Genomic DNA, 18,274 nt, shown 5'->3' on the forward strand with positions numbered 1-18,274 from the left:
GGGACAAAAGAGATGTGAAGGTAAGAGAAAGGAAGACAAAACAGTTGGAAGCTGTGAAGGCCCAGGGCAGAAGGAAAGGAGTTCTGAACAACAGTTAAGAGGGCTTCAGAGTGAGGGTAACATCAATAGGCAACAATGGAAATACAGGGAAATGCTGAGTCCTGGGGGCAAGGAATTATTTAATGGAAATAAAGCAGTAAAAATGGGGAAAAGACTGATATCCTACAGAAAGAGGTCAAGATCCAAACGATTAAGCCTTCTGGCTATATCAAACTAGCCTAATCAGAGCTGTTCTCATTCAAGGGGTGCAGTGAGAAAGGATGGGCCAAATCTCACTTTTCCTAGTCACATGAGAAGGAATACCATCAAACTCAAAGCAAGAAAAAGGGAATCAGGATCCAATAAGTTTTAAAAAGCACTGGTTAGGGGAGTCCTTTGTAAACTGAACTGGGGTTCAGTGTTGGGCTCAGGCCCCAAGAAAAATTAGAGCATCATCATGTACCAGAACAAAAAGACCAGGCGAGGAGGCAAGCCAATCTGATAAGGGTCATGTTTAACCCCTGGCACATGGGTAATGAGGCATCAGATTATTTAAAGCCTGTGCTGAGTAGTGGGAAAGTAGCTCCTTAATATAAGGTCAGGCTAAACTCTCTAACTTAGAGTAGAGACCTGAACTTGCAAGCTTTCTGTGGCCATGGCTGGGCAGGGCAGGGCAAGGGCAGGCAGAGACCGACAATTCTAAGCAAGATGGTATGCCAGAGTCCAAGTCAGTTCAACAACTACCACCGAGTATCTGATATACATTCAGCCCTGAGCTAAGTGCTGGGACACAGAGAATTCACCTCCGACTTTAAAGAGTTCACAGGAAAAACCAGAGTGGCCTGTCTGTGACCACTTAACACAGGGTTGCTGTTAGGATTCAATGTGTTAATGACTGTAAAATGTTTAGTCGAAAGCCTGGCAAGTAGGAGGGAGGCATTCAAAAATCAGTAGCTGTTGATCAGTATCCTTATAATTATAATCACCATTATTATCACAATACCTACCACCGTGTTGTAGTTAACAGATTTTTTTAATTCTAGAAGAAACAGCTTTAAAATGTGCAGAATTTGTTTCGGAATGATTTTTTTCTTCAGACTGCCCATCAGACTAAGGATTTATATTACAACTAGGGTAAGACCTCTCTCCACTCATGATCTAGTTCTTATAATAGTCCAGGTGACAATGTTTCTGGCAAACTTTCTCCATCAGTCATGGGAATGTCAGCAGCAACGCAGTCTTGCACCCATGTTACCCACATTTTTTTGCATCCTGTGAAGCTGACTTCATAGTTTGTTGCTAATACTCACAAAAGGAGAAAAGCCACTGAGACTGTAGAACAACTACTTCCTTTTGTCACAGATCAAAAGGGAGAGACTGGAAGGGATAGCACAGGTCTCTCCTTCCCTCAAGAGTGAAAAGTCCATCACTGTCATCATGGTCAATTCGTACTAACTGATCCCCCACAAGGAAGTAGATGCTTTACTAAAAGCATACATGAAAAACAATATCCCTAGCCTCCCTCGGGCTAAATTCTAAGAAAAATGCTGCGAGCAAACTATAGGAAAACAACCCAAATATGTTCTGAAGTGACTAAAAAGCAATTTAATTTAGAGTCAATCTAGTGTAGAGGTTTGCAATATGTTTAACAGAAAGAAATATGACATTCCATCTACTTGCTAAATCCTTAAAGAGTTATTAAATATAGTAAACTTGTAAGTTCTTAGAAAATATGTCCAATTCAGGGAAGGGGAGGATGGAGACAGAGGGCAGAATGTGAGCATAAGAAATACAAAGAAACAAAAGGAGAGAAAAAGAAGAGTAAGAACAGAGAGGAAACCTGACACAAAATCCTAAGTGTACCAGGGAAAGAGGAAAATAAGAGGGAAATGAAAATGGAACTAGTATCCATGGAGTTAGAATGAATCATGGCTACTGACAGGTTTAACACCTTTGTTTTTCTGATAAACTGTGGCCTAGTGAGGCTGAGTCACTGCTTTGAGTTTACAAAGCTGGAGAGGGGCAGGACTAGAAAGGTGGTTAGTGCACAGTAAATACTCAAATTTGGGATGAATTAAAAAGACAAATGTTATGGTCTTTATGTTTGTGGGTCCCTCCCCTGCAAAATTCACGTGGTGAAGTCCTAGCCCCGAGTGTGGCTGTGTTAGAAGACGGGGCCTCAGGGTCCCCAATCTGATAGGAGTAGTGTCCTTACAAGAAGAGCCAGCAGAGAGCCGGCTGACACTCGCATCCACTTTCCTGCTCTTGCTCGCCCCAACGCATGCATGACAAGGAGGTCAAGTGCGCACACGGTGAGATGGCAGCAGCCTACAAGCCAAGAGAAGAGGCCTCAGAACGAAACCTACCTTGCGGGCACCTTGATCTGGGACTTCCCAGGCCTCCAGAACTGTGAGAGAAATTTCTATTGTTTAAGCCACCGGTCTGTGGAAATTTGTTACAGCCGTCCTAGCGAACTAAGACCACAAGCACTGAAGTCCTTTGGCAAGGTATTCAAAAGGAAAGTTTAACTTATTTATTAAACCTAAAATATACACACATCTTACCCCCTTTTCTTTTTTTTTTTCTGTTAAAGAATGAGAATGGGGCCACTGGCTAGCTTTAGTTTAAGCAAAAATCCAGGTAACACACTGAAAGGCAAACTACAAGATATCTACACATAGTAGAAACTCAATAAATAATGAGTTTATTTACTCAAATAATGAGTGGTCAGAACTTGATTCTGTGCTTACGAAAGTAACATATCCCTCACCTAGTCCCCAAACTATGCACCACCAACTGCAAATAACAAATGCTCCAACTATGTGTGTCTGTTTTGCAGCCAACACCATAAAGAGGCAGACCGCCCTTTTAAGAATCTGGCCAAGCCCCAAACACCCCTTTTCAACTTGCCTACTCTCCTAGCCCCTTCTTATCCCCTGGGAGTTTATGCCTTGACATTTAAAATTTTACACTTTATTGGCAAAACAAAATAGAATTTTTCATTATCAAATTAAGAAATCTGCCTAATATATTTTGTCTGGTGAAATAATAAAAATAAAAGGATTTATTGCCCAACTTGAACATAAATTTTTAAAATTTATTTATTTAATTAATTAAATTATTTAAATTAGTTTACTTCTTGGTGAAAAGAGGTAAATCTTAAGGGTTCAAAGGAAAATAAAAGTTACTGAAAAAATGCAAATTACCAAAATATAAAAGTAGAAATCTAGCAGTTTTCATTATGCCTTATAGTACTTTCCCAAAACAGTTGCTGCCAATTAGCATGGATGAATGAATAGGGTAAATATATAATAGAAAAAAGAATAAGAAGAACCCAGAGTTTATAGATACAGAGTGGGGGACACTTTTAATAAGCATTTCAATTGTCTTAAATTTGTTGATGAAATGTGCCCAGAAAAAGATTATACCAAGAAAAGGCAGCAAAAAGAATACTGTTCTCCTTGTAACATGAATTAGGTAATACCACAGCATATCTTACAAATAAAAGCCCCTTAGAGTCTCAAATTAAAACCTCTTTAAATGGATGCCTAAATGGGTCCATCTTGTCTGCTCTGAAAAGAATATTACAGCCAATATACAATCTAAAATTTACAAAATGGGTCATATTCTAAAAATTCATTTTTATTTCAGAGTTGTTTGGAATTGATCACATTTCCCCATTAAAAGAAATATACACACACACACAGAGACACATAAATGTACATATTTATAAATGGTGACTGGGTTTCCACACCAGACCACAAGAGCCCAGGAATGTAATCAGGGAGTTGGGGTGGAGTGCGGGGAACACAGGAGTGCGGAACCAGTAATGGACCTGAACTACCATACATCTGAAATAAAAATAAACAGAGGACAAGATAGTTACAATAGCAGCAAATTACAAATAATGCCAATGTAGTTAAATAAGAAATGATGTGTTTTTTTCCAAATCATCTTGCATATTGGTTAGAAGTAGAAGACAAATTTAATCCGCTAAGAAAGTGGAGACGTCTGTGGAGACGTAGAGGAAGGAGTAGGAGTACTTTCAAGCATTTTAGTGACTGGTGCAATTTTTTTGGGGGGGGGTGTGCAACCTTAAAAAATACAAATTTCACTTCCACATCTACAACATTTCCATTTTCCCTGATACAAATGTAATTCTAGTCAATCAATCATAAGGAAGGTAATTTGTTTATTTTGTAAATGGGATAAAAAGATGCGAGACAAGGAAAAGGAAACATAGCAAGATTTAGAACAGAATCCGGAAGGGAAAGTTAAGTGCTTAATAAATACTTGCTGAAAGGAGAGGAGGGAGAAATCTAAAAAGACTGCTGACAGTGGAAATAACTAAAGTTTAAATAGTAAAAGAGAAAGACGGAGGTAAAAAGGAGAAAGAAGGACCTGACATGCCCGTACTATTTTTAAAGGGGGAAGAAAATAGGTGGTAATCAGAGAGTTCTCAGTACTGCCACTGGGGAGGGTCACTGACTCAGAACACTCACTGGGATGGGTCTAGCCAGGAAACAATCATGATAACTAACATAAATTGAACATTTACTATGTACCAAGAACTGTTCTGAGGGGCTTCCCTGGTGGCGCAGTGGTTGAGAGTCTGCCTGCCAATGCAGGGGACACAGGTTCGAGCCCTGGACCGGGAAGATCCCACATGCCACGGAGCGGCTGGGCCCGTGAGCCACAACTGCTGAGCCTGTGCGTCTGGAGCCTGTGCTCCGCAACAAGAGAGGCCGAGACAGTGAGAGGCCCGCGCACTGCGATGAAGAGTGGCCCCCGCTTGCCACAACTAGAGAAAGCCCTCGCACAGAAACGAAGACCCAACACAGTCAAAAATAAATAAATAAAATTAAAAAAAAAAACTTTAAAAAAAAAAAAAAAAAAAGAACTGTTCTGAGAGCTTTTACAGGCTCAAAGCAACCTTCTGAGATAGCTACTATTTTTGTTGCTGTTGTTCTAATTTTATAGATGAGAAAGCACATTAATATGCCCAGTGTCATTAAGACAGAATGCCAGAGAGCCAGGTTTGAAACCTCGTCAATTTGGTTCCAAAGCCTGCACCATGAAGCACTACTGCCTCTACAGTAAAACCATCACACACACAGAGACAAGTGGTCCTAGTAAAGGAGAGAAAATGACGATGACAAATACAAAGAAGAGTTCTGCACTGTAAATTTCTATAGTTACTAAGTATTCCCCTGTTAATGAAAAGTAACCAGTAGAAGACCTCTGGAATTTAGCACCCATTTGACAAATATTTATTGAGCATGATTCACTGTTCTAGACACTAGGGATACAGTAATAAACAAACCAGACAAAAATCTCTACAGGTGAGGAAAGTAGTAAAAAAAAAGATGTTTTTACAGTATACTAGAAGATGGTAAGGGCTATGGAGAACTTAAAATAAAATGACTAAAAAAAGAGCTAAATGAAAAGGTAACATTTCAGCAGAAATGTGAAGGAGCTGAAGCAGTACACATGAGGGTATCTGGAGAAGGGCATGACAAGCAGAGGAAACAAGTACTGCAAAGTGCCTGGCAAGCTTGAGGAACGGCAAGAAGGCCATTGTGGCTGGAGGAGACTGAGGACAAACAGGAGGAGACAGAAGTCAAAGAGGTACCCAGGAGCCAGCTCAACCAGAGGCTTGCAGGGACTCTGGCTTTTCCTCCCAGTGAAACACGAGTGGTTTTTTGAGCATGATCAGATTTATATTTTTACAGGTCTAAGTCAGATGCTGTGTTCAGAATAAATTATTTGGAGTCAATGGTGGAAGCAGGGAGACCAGGTAGGAGACAATTGCAATAATACAGGTGAGAAAGGATGGGGTACTGAGCGAGGGGAGCAGTAGCAGAGCTAGTAAAAAGGGATTGGATTTAGGTGATTTTTGAAAGGCAGAGCCTAAAGGATTTGCTGATTAATAAGACTGGCGTGAGCGAGAAAGAAGAGTCCAGGATGACTCCAAGTCTTTTTTCTGGCCCAAGCAACAGAAAGATGTCATCTGAGAAGGGGAAAACTGTAGGTGTTCCCACAGGATTGAGACGGGAAGAAGGCAAGTGGAGACCAGGAGTTCAGCCTGGACAGGTTAAGCTTGAGGTAACTGTTAGGTATGGAAATGTCAAGTAGACAATTGGATGTAAACTTCCTGGGAGGCATCTGGCCTGTAGGTATACATTTGAGAATCATCAGCATACAGACAGCACTTAACCCCCGCTATACCATCAGAGTCCACTGGGCCCAACTCTTCTTTTTTGAACAGTTCTATATTTAAGGATTTATATTTTATGACTTATTCTTTCTCAGAGGTATTTCCCATCCCTGCCCCACCCCCCAAAACCCAAAGAAAATGTTACTTTAAAAATAATAACAGGGCTTCCCTGCTGGCGCAGTGGTTGAGAATCTGCCTGCCAAAGCAGGGGACACGGGTTCGAACCCTGGTCTGGGAAGATCCCACATGCCGCGGAGCAACTAGGCCCGTGAGCCACAATTACTGAGCCTGCGCGTCTGGAGCCTGTGCTCCGCAACAAGAGAGGCCGTGACAGTGAGAGGCCCACGCACCGCGATGAAGAGTGGCCCCCGCTTGCCACAACTAGAGAATGCCCTCGCACAGAAACGAAGACCCAACACAGCCATAAATAAATAAATAAATAAATAAAATTTTTTTTAAAAAGGTATAAAAATAATAACAAACACATTCTATCTTGCAATTAACATATGGGTTCCCTGAACCCTTTTATAAATCTAAGGTGCATTATGAGATTTTAGGGATCTTATTTTCCCTATATCTTGAAACATTCTGATTTTTCAATAAGCTTTACTCATTAATTATTCCCAACAATGTTTTAAAAAATGACCAAAGTAATAAAATGACAGACCAATGGCATACTCACTTAGAAGAATGATACAATAGTGAAATAAATCACCACTAACACATCATCCTTCAGTTTTCTTATTGCATTGCGCAAAGTATTGTATCATCTTTCAAGAAGGCATTAAAGAAGATTAGAGATGCTGTTTTTTTACCGTTTGCTCAGTTTTCATTGAATACAGTTTTTCACTTCCCACCCAAAATGACAAAGAAAAACTAACAGAGGAAAATGTTTCACAATTATTAGATGAATCCGAAGATGAATGCAAACACAGATAGCAGCACTCAACTCTAATGATGATGGTGAAGTCTGATATATAGAAGTGAAATCTTGAGACTACAACTCTTTAGATGATTACATTCTAATCTAGGATATAAGCTTGACCACAGTCAAGAATCAATAAGTAAACAATATATTTCTAATAACAAAAAGGAACTATGGTAGTCTCATCCAGTTCAACAGAAAGAATGTCCTCATGCAGTATTTTGCAGTGAGAATTGGGATCATCCTGTTTCACTAAAAGGACATGTAACAGTATTCTTTCTTTTCTTAGAATGTGACAAAATTTACTTGATACAGTTCATACATGGCCAAGTGCTGAAGGTAGATACATATATAAAGGTAACTGGAAGGAAACAGATGGTACAGAAATGAAAAGAAGATCATCTTTTGAACATAATTATGTATTGTCAAAGGATTTCTAAAAAAATCTTTAAATATTGTGTTTAGACGATGTAAGTGAAGGAAGAAGAACCAGAAGCAATAATTAGCTAGACCCTATAAGAGACATATTTGGAATCTGAAATCAGAATTTACAAGACGGGTATGTTCCAGGTTAATGAATGACATAAGCAATTAAATTACATTCAAAGGAGGCTGCTTTTTGAGGTATACGCTTCCCAAACTAGGAAAATAGGGAATAAAAATTGGGACAGTACATGTCAGTGAAACATCATATATTTGGAAGATTCACATCTACACAGGCAGAGATCTACAAAAGGAGCAGGAGCAGAACAAAGGGTCAAAAACAGTACAAACACTGACACAGAACCTAAAACTCACAGCATAAATATAACTTGTGACAATTTTAGAACGAGTTTGGGATTGGCTTGAGTACCACTCAGCAAAAAACTTGCTTTAGTTTGCGCTACTAGGAAGAATAGGGTTGAATTTGAATGTATTTTCACAGATGGAAAAAGAAGAGACATCGAGAGCACATTATTTAGATTTCAAAAAGAGTAAACGATTCTTTCTGTCCTTAGAAGAACCGTTAATGTTCTTCTCAGCTCAATGCAGTCTCAACTATTAATAGATTCAAAAACCCCTCTTAAAAAAATACCCCAAAAGATCTTGTACTATTAACAAGGCTAAAGAAGGTTTAGACACAATGATAAGAGAGTTAAAATCTGTACTTGCAAAAGAATGTCTGGAAGATAGCCTATGTCTATTTTCTTCAATATGATTGATATTAGTACAACAAATGCTTTCATTTTACAGGAAGAGGTTCAATTACAAGATCGCAAATTAATAAGACAATTCCTCATACGGCTAGGAAATGAACTTGCAGGAATAAATACAGAACTAGGAAGAGAACGTTTACCCTCTCAACCACAAGCGTGAGTCTCGGAGAATAGGAAGAAAGAGGATACAAAAAGGATAGGAAAACATGAAGTGCAGCAAAAAAGATTTTTAAAAAAACCATGAATAGTATTCAAATGTGACTTGTAGTCACTATAGGAGAGATACGTAGTTAGTTGCGTGAATGCATTTTTTCTTACTTCTAATAAAGTTGTTTTTCACTATAATTTCTTTCCTTTTTTTTTTTTTTTTTTTTTTACAGATTTGGTGCAGACTTTTTAAATTATTTATTTATTTAAAAATTTTATTTATTTTTTTGGCTGTGTTGGGTCTTCGTTGCTGTGCGAGGGCTTTTTCTAGTTGCGGCGAGCAGGGGTTACTCTTCGTCGTGGTGCGCGGGCTTCTTGCTGCGGTGGCTTCTCTTGTTGCGGCACGTCGGCCCTAGAGCATGCGAGCTTCAGCAGTTGTGGCATGTAGGCTCAGTCGTTGTGGTGCACGGGCTCTAGGGTGCACGGGCTTCAGTAGTTGTGGCGCACAGGCTCAGTACTTGTGGCTCGTGGGCCCTAGAGTGCAGGCTCAGTAGTTGTGGCACACAGGCTTAGTTGCTCCACGTCATGTGGGCTCTTCCCAGACCAGGGATCGAACCCACGTCCCCTGCATTGGCAGGTGGATTCTTAACCACTGAGTCACCAGGGAAGTCCTTCACTATCATTTCTTATTTCTTAACTTAGTCATAAGAGTTAAACAATCCTCCACTGAAGGATACAGACTGAAATCATGTCAGGTCCAGAAACTGATGCCCAATTACATTTCACTGCTATCAAAAAATATTTCGGGCTTCCCTGGTGGCGCAGTGGTTGAGAATCTGCCTGCTAATGCAGGGGACACGGGTTCGAGCCCTGGTCTGGGAAGATCCCACATGCCGCGGAGCAGCTGGGCCCGTGAGCCACAACTACTGAGCCTGCGCATCTGGAGCCTGTGCCCCGCAACGGGAGGGGCCGCGGTAGTGAAAGGCCCGCGCACCGCGATGAAGAGCGGTCCCCGCACCGCGATGAAGAGTGGCCCCCACTTGCCGCAACTAGAGAAAGCCCTCGCACGAACTGAAGACACAGCACAGCCAAAAATAAATAAATAAATAAAAATAAAAGTAGCTATAAAATTAAAAAAAAAAAAAATTTCGACTCTTAACACTTTAACAGGGAGAATGAATTGTGTACTGGCCACATACGGAGGTATTGCTTTGATAGTCTTATATTTCAAGTTAAGGTCTAAAAAAACTCCAGCTGTGAAAGCAACATAAACGGATTCTAAACTGTATCTCATCTATTAAGTTCCCAGGCCTGAAGAAGCTAACATCAACTCATCACGTGATACTCGATTTGTACAATAAATTATGAACCTGAAAAAAAAATAGTTAACCAAGATAAAAAAATTAGAGAGCCCACTGGGCCCAGCTGACAAACAGTTTTGGCTATTTGTCCTGGTTAACTGAGAATTAAATCCACGAGACTGGATGAAATCACTAAGTAAAAGAATCAAGGGAAGAGATCCAAAGACTTGACCCAGAGTATTACAACTTTAAAACTGAGAAGAAATCACCAATAAGATAAGAAGAAAACCAGGAGAGTGTGATGTCCTGGAAGTCAAGTACCCAAGAAAGCGCATCACAGAGGAGGGAATGATTAGCCACATTATGTTCTACAGGCAGGTCAGGTAACATGAGGACTGAGACCCAACCACTAGACTTAGCAGCATGGAGGCTACTGGTAATATTGACAAGAGCCATTTCAGTGGCAATAAAAACCTAATTGAGCGAGTTTAAGAGGGAATGAGAGGAGAAGAACTGGTATGAGCAAATAGAGGCAACTCTACTGAGTTTTGCTCTAAGAGAAAAGAAAAGTAGCTGACAGAAAAGTGAGGTTAAGAGTATTATTTTCAAGTGGATGGAAGAACAGCTTAATGGTATGTTAGCGGAACTAATCTAGTAAACAGAGAAAACCTGATGATCCCAGAGAGAGGAGAGAGAACTGCTGGGTCCAGGTCCTAAACAGGCTAGCAGAGATGGGACCTAGTACACAACTGAGGGGTTGGCGTTATAAGGAAGGCAACTGCTTAGTGTACAGTAATGGGAGAGAGAGAAAGTTCACTGCCACTGATGGTACAAGGTGGGTAAAATGTGGTGGTGGGAAATCTTCTCCTGATTGCTTCAGCTTTCTCACAAACACTCTAGTAACTAGAAGATCTGCAAACAAAAGCCGAAAGAAGGGATGATTTAGCAATGGATATGCATTCTGCAGAGACTGGCCTAAAATAGCATAGTATCAGGGCACCTTTCTCACCTGCCCTCTTTTGGTTTCTGTTACTCTGAAATCTCTTGTAATCTCCAAATGGCGTAACTTCTCCAAAGGGGTGTTGGGAGGACAGGGGACACACAAAGGAGTCACTGGTCCATAGTGATTCTGAAATCTCACTGGGCAAATGTTCGGAGTTCCTTGATTAGGTCTCAAGGCTGTGGTAGGGATTCTCTGTGGCTCTTGCCTTTGAATCATCCTTCTTTTTTCAAGAAAGGTAGCACGTATTAGCAGCTGAGTAATTTTCTCAGCCTATTTCCTGCCAGAACAATTTTGGGGGTTCAACAGCTTCTTTTCATTTTGAACTGTCTCTTCTCCTTTTCAGTTGTAGCTGCAGTGGGCCTCCTGTGAATCTCACTGAGATTCACTGCATTAGACAAAAGCTATACCCACAAAAATCTTCAAGATAAGCCCTTCTCTAATGCTAAAACAGTTATAAGTCCTGTTCCTTGATTGAAAGGTCTTCTGTGTGCCTCTTAAGGTTTTTCTTAGGTTTTAACAAAAGGTTTTACAGCCACACCCTCAGCTTCATCTTTAGACCACGATTCTCCTGGCAGTGCCCTTGAACTGACCTTTTTTGTTTAACAGTCCTGTCCTCAATTTATTTCTCTCTTCTTATACTTGAAGCAGTAAGAAGAAAGCAGGGGGCACCTTCAATGTTTTGCTTGGAAATTTACTTCGGGACATCTGCCAGTTCACTAGGCACCTCTTCTGCTTTTCACGCAACTACAAACATAGTGATGCTAAAATTTCTACCACTATATAACAAGGATCCCCCTTTCCTCCAGTTTCCTTTCCTCTGAGCCTTCATGGCGATCTCCTCAAAGTTCCAAATTTTAGAAACAACATTTCCAAGGTACTATGATTTTCACTAACACTCTCCTCCGAGGCCACTACCCAGTTCCAAAGTCACTCCTGCATTTTAGATTTCTGCTGTAGAACCACCCCACTTTGGGTACCAAAATCTATAGTTGTCTATTTCTATATAACAAATCATCCTCAGGGGACTTCCCTGGTGGTGCAGTGGTTAAGAATCCGCCTGCCAATGCAGGGGACATGGGTTCAAGCCCTGGTCCGGGAAGATCCCACATGCCACGGAGCAACTAAGTCAGTATGCCACAACTACTGAGCCTGCGCTTTAGAGCCCGCGAGCCACAACTACTGAGCCCGCGTGCCACAACTACTGAAGCCTGCGCACCTAAAGCTTGTGCTCCGCAACAAGAGAAGACATCAAAATGAGAAGCCCGCGCACAGCAACGAGGAGTAGCCCCCGCTCACCGCAACTAGAGAAAGCCTGCGCGCAGCAATGAAGACCCAACGCAGCCAAAAATAAAAATAAAAAAATAAATTTATAAATAAATTTATTTTAAAAAATCATCCTCAAACAACAGCTTAAAACATCACTTATTACCTCACAGTTTACGTGGATCAGGAAGCCAGGCGAGGCTGAGCTGGGTGCCTCTGGTTCAGGGTCTCTCACAAGGCTGCCATCAAGGTGTTGGCTAGGGCTGTAGTAATTTCAAGGCTGGACTGGCAAGGATCCACCGCCAAGCTCACTCACCTTGCTGTGGGCCCTAAACATCATCTCTCTGTCATGTGGGACTCGCCATAGCACTACTCACAACACGGCAGTTTGCTTCTCACCACGTAAGCGCTTGGGAGAGAGCTGGAGAGGGCAAGCACCCAGGATGACAGCCACAGTCTTCTCATCACCAAATCTTGGCAGTGACATCCCATCACATTTGCCACATTCTATTAGTTTGAAGTAAGTCACTAGGTCCAGCCTATACTCAAAGGCAAGAGACTGCACAAGAGCGCGAATACCAAGAGGTAGGAATCACTGGAGACCACCTTAGAGGCTGCCTATCACAGACTACATGGAAAGAATTACAGCAGGCCGGTTAAGAGTACTGACTCTCGGGCTTCCCTGGTGGTGCAGTGGTTAAGAATCTGCCTGCCAATGCAGGGGACACGGGTTCAAGCCCTGGTCTGGGAAGATCCCACATGTCGCGGAGCAACTAAGCCCATGCGCCACACCTACTGAGCCTGCGCTCTAGAGCCCGTGAGCCGCAACTGCTGAGCCCGCGTGCCACAACTACTGAAGCCCATGCGCCTAGAACCTGTGCTCCGCAACAAGAGAAGCCACCACAATGAGAAGCCCGCGCACCTCAACGAAGAGTAGCTCCTGCTCGCCACAGCTAGAGAAAGCCTGCACAGCAACAAAGACCCAACACAGCCAAAAATAAATAAATAAATAAATTTATTTTTAAAAAAGTACTGACTCTGAAGCAAAACTACTGGGTTTGACTCTTGCTTCTGTATCACAATATGAAAAACGAATCATAAAATAAGACAATAGTTGTGAAAGGACCTGACCTCATACACAGGAGGCACCAGGGAATTCCTGTCCCCTTTTCTCTTCCAATACTAATTGTCTTTAACCATCTTGAGAATTTCCCTGGCATTAGATGTAATCTCCAAGCACCCACTACCAGAGCAGCATGGTATTGAACAACATGAAAAAATATTATTTTGACTTTCAATGAGTCCAAGAAACGTATTTTTAATAAACTTAATAAAATCAAACAAAAGGATAAAAAGAAAGATCCGGAATCAATGAAACAGAGCTGAGGGGAATATACACACAACAGCAACTGTCTCCCCCACCCCACCCCAATCCTGGCATCTGCTTTTAAATTGTAATGCCAATCTTGGCAAAAAAATACCATATCACTTTTTATCTAATTAGCAACTAAAAGTACAATAAAGAGAATAAATAAATCATTAAGAATGATTTAGATGCTTTTATTTAGATGTCAGTTTATCTGAGGCATATGGCATTCAACAATAACACTGGGGAGTAATATCATCCCCATTTTACAGATGAGACACAAGAGCATAAAGATGATGGGACTTGTTTTAATAACACAGCAGGTTAACAACTGAGCAAGAATAGAACTGCAACCAGCATATGATGTAATACACAATGAAGCTATAATCAGTTCTTTTTGATTTTCATGGATATGGCGATCTGGCTAAAACGGCCAGTGATTAAGCGTTCATCTCACACTCAGGAAAAATAACTGACAGTTATTTTAAAGAATGAAAGGCAGGCTTTGATTATTTAACCTCTAAATTAATGGTCTAAATTCAAATGAGCAAATAAAACACCATGTGAGTTAATACACAAATAAGGTAGCACAGAACCTACAGATACGAATTAAGTGGAATCAAAACCCCATATTTTAGGCTACACAGATAGTTCATTACACTAAGAATATCTAATTAACCTTTTAACTAATATTTGTGCAGTGTGTTCTATGCTGGCCTTACATGACAGGTACTACATGTTACCTCATTTAATAATAGCGAAGGATGCTGAAAAAGCGTTTGTGAAGAGGAGCAGCAAGCTAACCTTCAGAGGAGGAACAAGAACGCTGTGCTTTAACCTGCTCACGAGTTTTTAAAGCAGCACATATTTCCAGAACCAAGATGGGAAAAAGGCAGCTAGCAAAGGAAGACTACAACTCCTAAAATGTACTTTATTCATTGCAAAAAGAAATGAAAGAAAACGTGTTTTGGGAGTTAGAGCCTTCACTTCCCTATCCCCCCCATCCCCACGCCAGTATGTGTGCTTTACCACATTGATTTTCTACCCCTTCAAGTATACAATTAAAATCTTAAAAAATGAATGTTTGCTTAAATGGTTCCAACTTTATTCCCTAATTTATAAATTTTACAACAAAATTCCATATTCTGGTTTGAAAAATGACAAAAGATACTTGTTTAAGAGTAAATGCCACATTAAAACGAACAATATTAAAACATACATATTAAGACAGGCAACTTTCTTATACAACTGGAAGAGCTTACCTCTCAGCATTCATGTATCCGGCCGCCATCTCTACCTAAAAATGTTATTCTCACCTCCAAACCCTGATCGCAAGGCCTTCTGCCTCATACCTGTACAACCCTATAGTTGTTACCCAACAACTACCCACTAGAAATCGAGCTCCCTGCCTCTAGTCCCTCCCCAAACTATTATATCCACAGAACCTAAAACCAAAGCACTAATTTGAGAAGGCTAAATATTGCTGTACTGAAAAATTTAAGAATTTCTTATTTTCTGTAGAATAGTGATTCCAGTATTCAAGATCCTCCAGGTTATCCATCAAACCATTTCTTTCTGCCATTCCTGTCTCTTTCAGTAATACTGGTCCCTTCACTATCCCCCAAACTTTCTTTCCTCCCTTCTTTTCGCTACACAAATGTCCAGTCAGTGCCTACTCTATGCCAGGCACCTTTCTAGGCTCACAGAATACGCCTAGAAAGTGCCTTCATGGAGTTTACATTCTGGTTGAAGGAGAAAGGCAATAAACAAACATACACAGCAAGTCAGGTGGTGGTAGGTGCTAAGGAGAAAAATAAAGATGGGGAAAAGGAATGGGAAATGTTGAATAAAGGGGTAGGGAATTACTGTTTATACAGGGTGCTCCTGATAATGTGACAACTGAGTAGAGATTTCACATAAACAAGGAAGTCAAGCAGATACCTGCAGAGAGAGCAAGGAGGTGGGCAAAAGCTAAGGCCCTGAGGCAAGGGTGTGTTTGAAATGTTCCAAGAATGGGCAGAAGTATAGAAGAACAGGAGGTCAAAGACAGCCAGGGGAGCAGGTCATTTAGGACCTTACAGGCCAGTGCAGGGCGTTTGACTTTTATGCTGAGTGAGATATGAACCCACTGGAGAGTTTTGGCCAGAGGAGCAATGTAATGTGACATTTGAAAGGATCACTCTGGCTGCTGTGTTGAGAACAGACTTCAAAGAAGGGGCTGGAGAAGAAGAGAAGCAGGGAGGCTAGTTAGAAAATTATTATAATAATACAGGCAAGAGATAGTGGTGGCGTGACCAGGATGAAAGCAATGGGACTCAGGAGTAGTTGTTAAGGTTTCATGGTCATTCTTGACACTGTATCTCTGCTTCTGCCAGTTCTCCATCTGACTTGTATCTAGTTAGTTCTCCCAGAATCTAGCTTAAATTACATCTCCTTCAAGAAACCTTTCCCAACCAATCTCATCCTCAGTGATTACCCATTTTTCCCAGCTCCTGTCGACAACTGCCCATACCACCTACCGACTGGCATGTCGTCTTTGCTATAACGTACGGTTATTTATCTATTTAACTTCTATGTCCCTATTTTGCCCCATTATCCTTGAGAAAGAAAATACTTTATAACTCTTGGTATCCTCATTTTGCTGCATAAAACAGATATTCAATAAATGTTCACTAATAATCAAATGGCATCACCTAGAAATTACTATCCCTCAAAAGAAATGATCATATACTCACTTTCTCCTTTAACTGCCAAAATCAAAGAGAGGCCTGACACGGCGCTGCTATCACCCAGGCCACATATCATCTGGGGCTACAGTCTGCAAGAGCTGCTTACTTAGCCACAACTAGTTTCTCTGGACCAATGGTTTTCAAAGGGTAGTCTCTGGCCCAGTAGCATCAGCATCCCCTGGGAATGTATTAGAAATGTAAACTCCCAGGTACACTCAGATCTAAGGAATCTAAAACTCTGGAGATGGGCCCCAGCAATCTGTGCATTCTGATGCACCATAAAGTTTGAGAATTATTGCTCTGGCTTACAGATTTAAGTAATTACCCTGTTTTTACAAGAGATTTCTGGAACGATTCCATCCTGGCTCACATCCTCATTCACCTCAACCATCATCAGAAGTCCAAGGCTTCTGGATGGCTCGCCCTGTACAGCTCTGCACAGCTGCTCTTCTGGTCCCGTCTCTGGCTCTCCCTCGCCCTCCTAAGCCCTCGCGGTCATGAGTTACCCTCAGTAACCTCTTCTATATACTCACTCTCTTCTCTGCGATGTTCCCTTCACCTTTTTGCTCTAAAGGAAACCTGACCACTCCTGAGAACACTGCTGCTTCTTCAGTAGGAGCTTTCCTCCCTCCCTCACATACCTCAGGCAGTGGCAAGCATCCTCCCTACTCAGCGCTACCATCTCATGTTGAACCTCACAGGTATCCTCCTCGCTTTCCAAGACTACTTCTACCCTCCGTCCAAACTGCAGATCCTTTGAAACAGGTGTCGCCTGCCTACCTCCTCAAGTCTTAGCACAGGGCTCCCTGTCTTCATCTCCTTTATTAGTTTTATCATTCTTGACGATCTCAACATCCACACAGTTGATTCATTAACTACTCTGGCCTCCTAGCTGCTGGTACTGTTTTAATGTGTTTAAGCGCCAACTGTATTTTTTCACAACTTAACTGAAGCAACTGACCTAGCACCATGTCCCAGCACCGTCATCACCAATAACCACACCATCTCCAAAATCTCAAGTGTCTCAAGCATTCTCCTCTCACACCATCAGGTTTGCCTGCTCTAGGAGTTTTCCCACGCTAGCATCTCTCCAGCCTCCTTCAGATCTCTAATCTACAGGTCGATCCTACTGCTTTTTCACCACCCTACTCCTCTCCTCCTCATGTTCTTCACTGCCTCCTAAGCCAGTTTAGATTCTAGGGTCCAACACTATACGTAATCCTTTTCAAAAAGTCTTAGTTCCTTTGCCCCCTTTTCCCTTAGTCTAACTTACCTAGTAAAATCTCAATTCCTCGTTAAATCCAACTCTTGCATCTAAACAACAGAAGATTGCTGGATAAAAATCACACAACTGACTTACGACCACTCACTCAAGTTTATGACCACAGATTTTAAGCGTCCTACACCTCTCTAGTAAGTTCACTTCCCATTTTTTTGAGATGACTACTATTTCACACCTTGTCCTCTCTCCTCAAATCTGCGACACTTCTTCTCCACTCCCTGCACTAACACTTTCAGCTACGTTCATCTTACATGTTATAAAGAAAGCAGACACGCGCAGAGAACTCCCTCTTCTGCCTGAAACCAATGCCACCAGCCTATCTGGCTCTTAATCCTCCTTCCTATTAAAAAGAAAGAAAACTGCTTCTGGCCAATCCCTCTCTGTATGCTGGATATAGCAGACTTTGCTCCTGCAATTAGCCTCTTTCTTTTCAGCACCCTCAATTCTTCCCCTACTGGATCTTTCCTAGTGACAAAAGACATGTCTTGATATCACCTATCTTTTAAAAATTGTCTCTTGAATACACATGCCCATCTAGTAACTGCCCCAATTCTGTGCTCCACCCACAACTACACAATATTTCACTGTCTCAACATCTTCACCTACCAATTAACAACTCAACCCATTCCAATTGGCTTTTTTATCCCCATCATTCCAACTCAAACAGCTCTTACTGAGTTCACCAATGACTAACATCCTACCAAGGCCAATGACCAATTATTTGGTCTTAAGTAATCCAAACCCAACAACTTCTTCCCCAGAGTCTGTGATATCACATACTTGCCTTGTTTCCCTCCTACCTTACC

General features: G+C 41.4%; 2 protein-coding genes across 2 annotated transcripts in view; one reads left to right on the forward strand and one right to left on the reverse strand.

Annotated features, from left to right (window-relative positions):
- RBFOX2 (RNA binding fox-1 homolog 2) overlaps positions 1-18,274 on the reverse strand; it is a 261,661-nt gene that overhangs the window by 121,461 nt on the left and 121,926 nt on the right.
- Positions 9,273-9,800, forward strand: LOC118902406 (ATP synthase membrane subunit DAPIT, mitochondrial-like). Its single transcript, XM_036866681.1, has 2 exons — positions 9,273-9,336; positions 9,683-9,800. Exons 1-2 carry the CDS (start codon positions 9,273-9,275, stop codon positions 9,793-9,795), a joined length of 177 nt encoding a protein of 58 aa, XP_036722576.1. The 3' UTR covers positions 9,796-9,800.

Source organism: Balaenoptera musculus, chromosome 10, assembly GCF_009873245.2.
Source record: "Balaenoptera musculus isolate JJ_BM4_2016_0621 chromosome 10, mBalMus1.pri.v3, whole genome shotgun sequence".
NCBI lineage: Eukaryota > Metazoa > Chordata > Mammalia > Artiodactyla > Balaenopteridae > Balaenoptera > Balaenoptera musculus.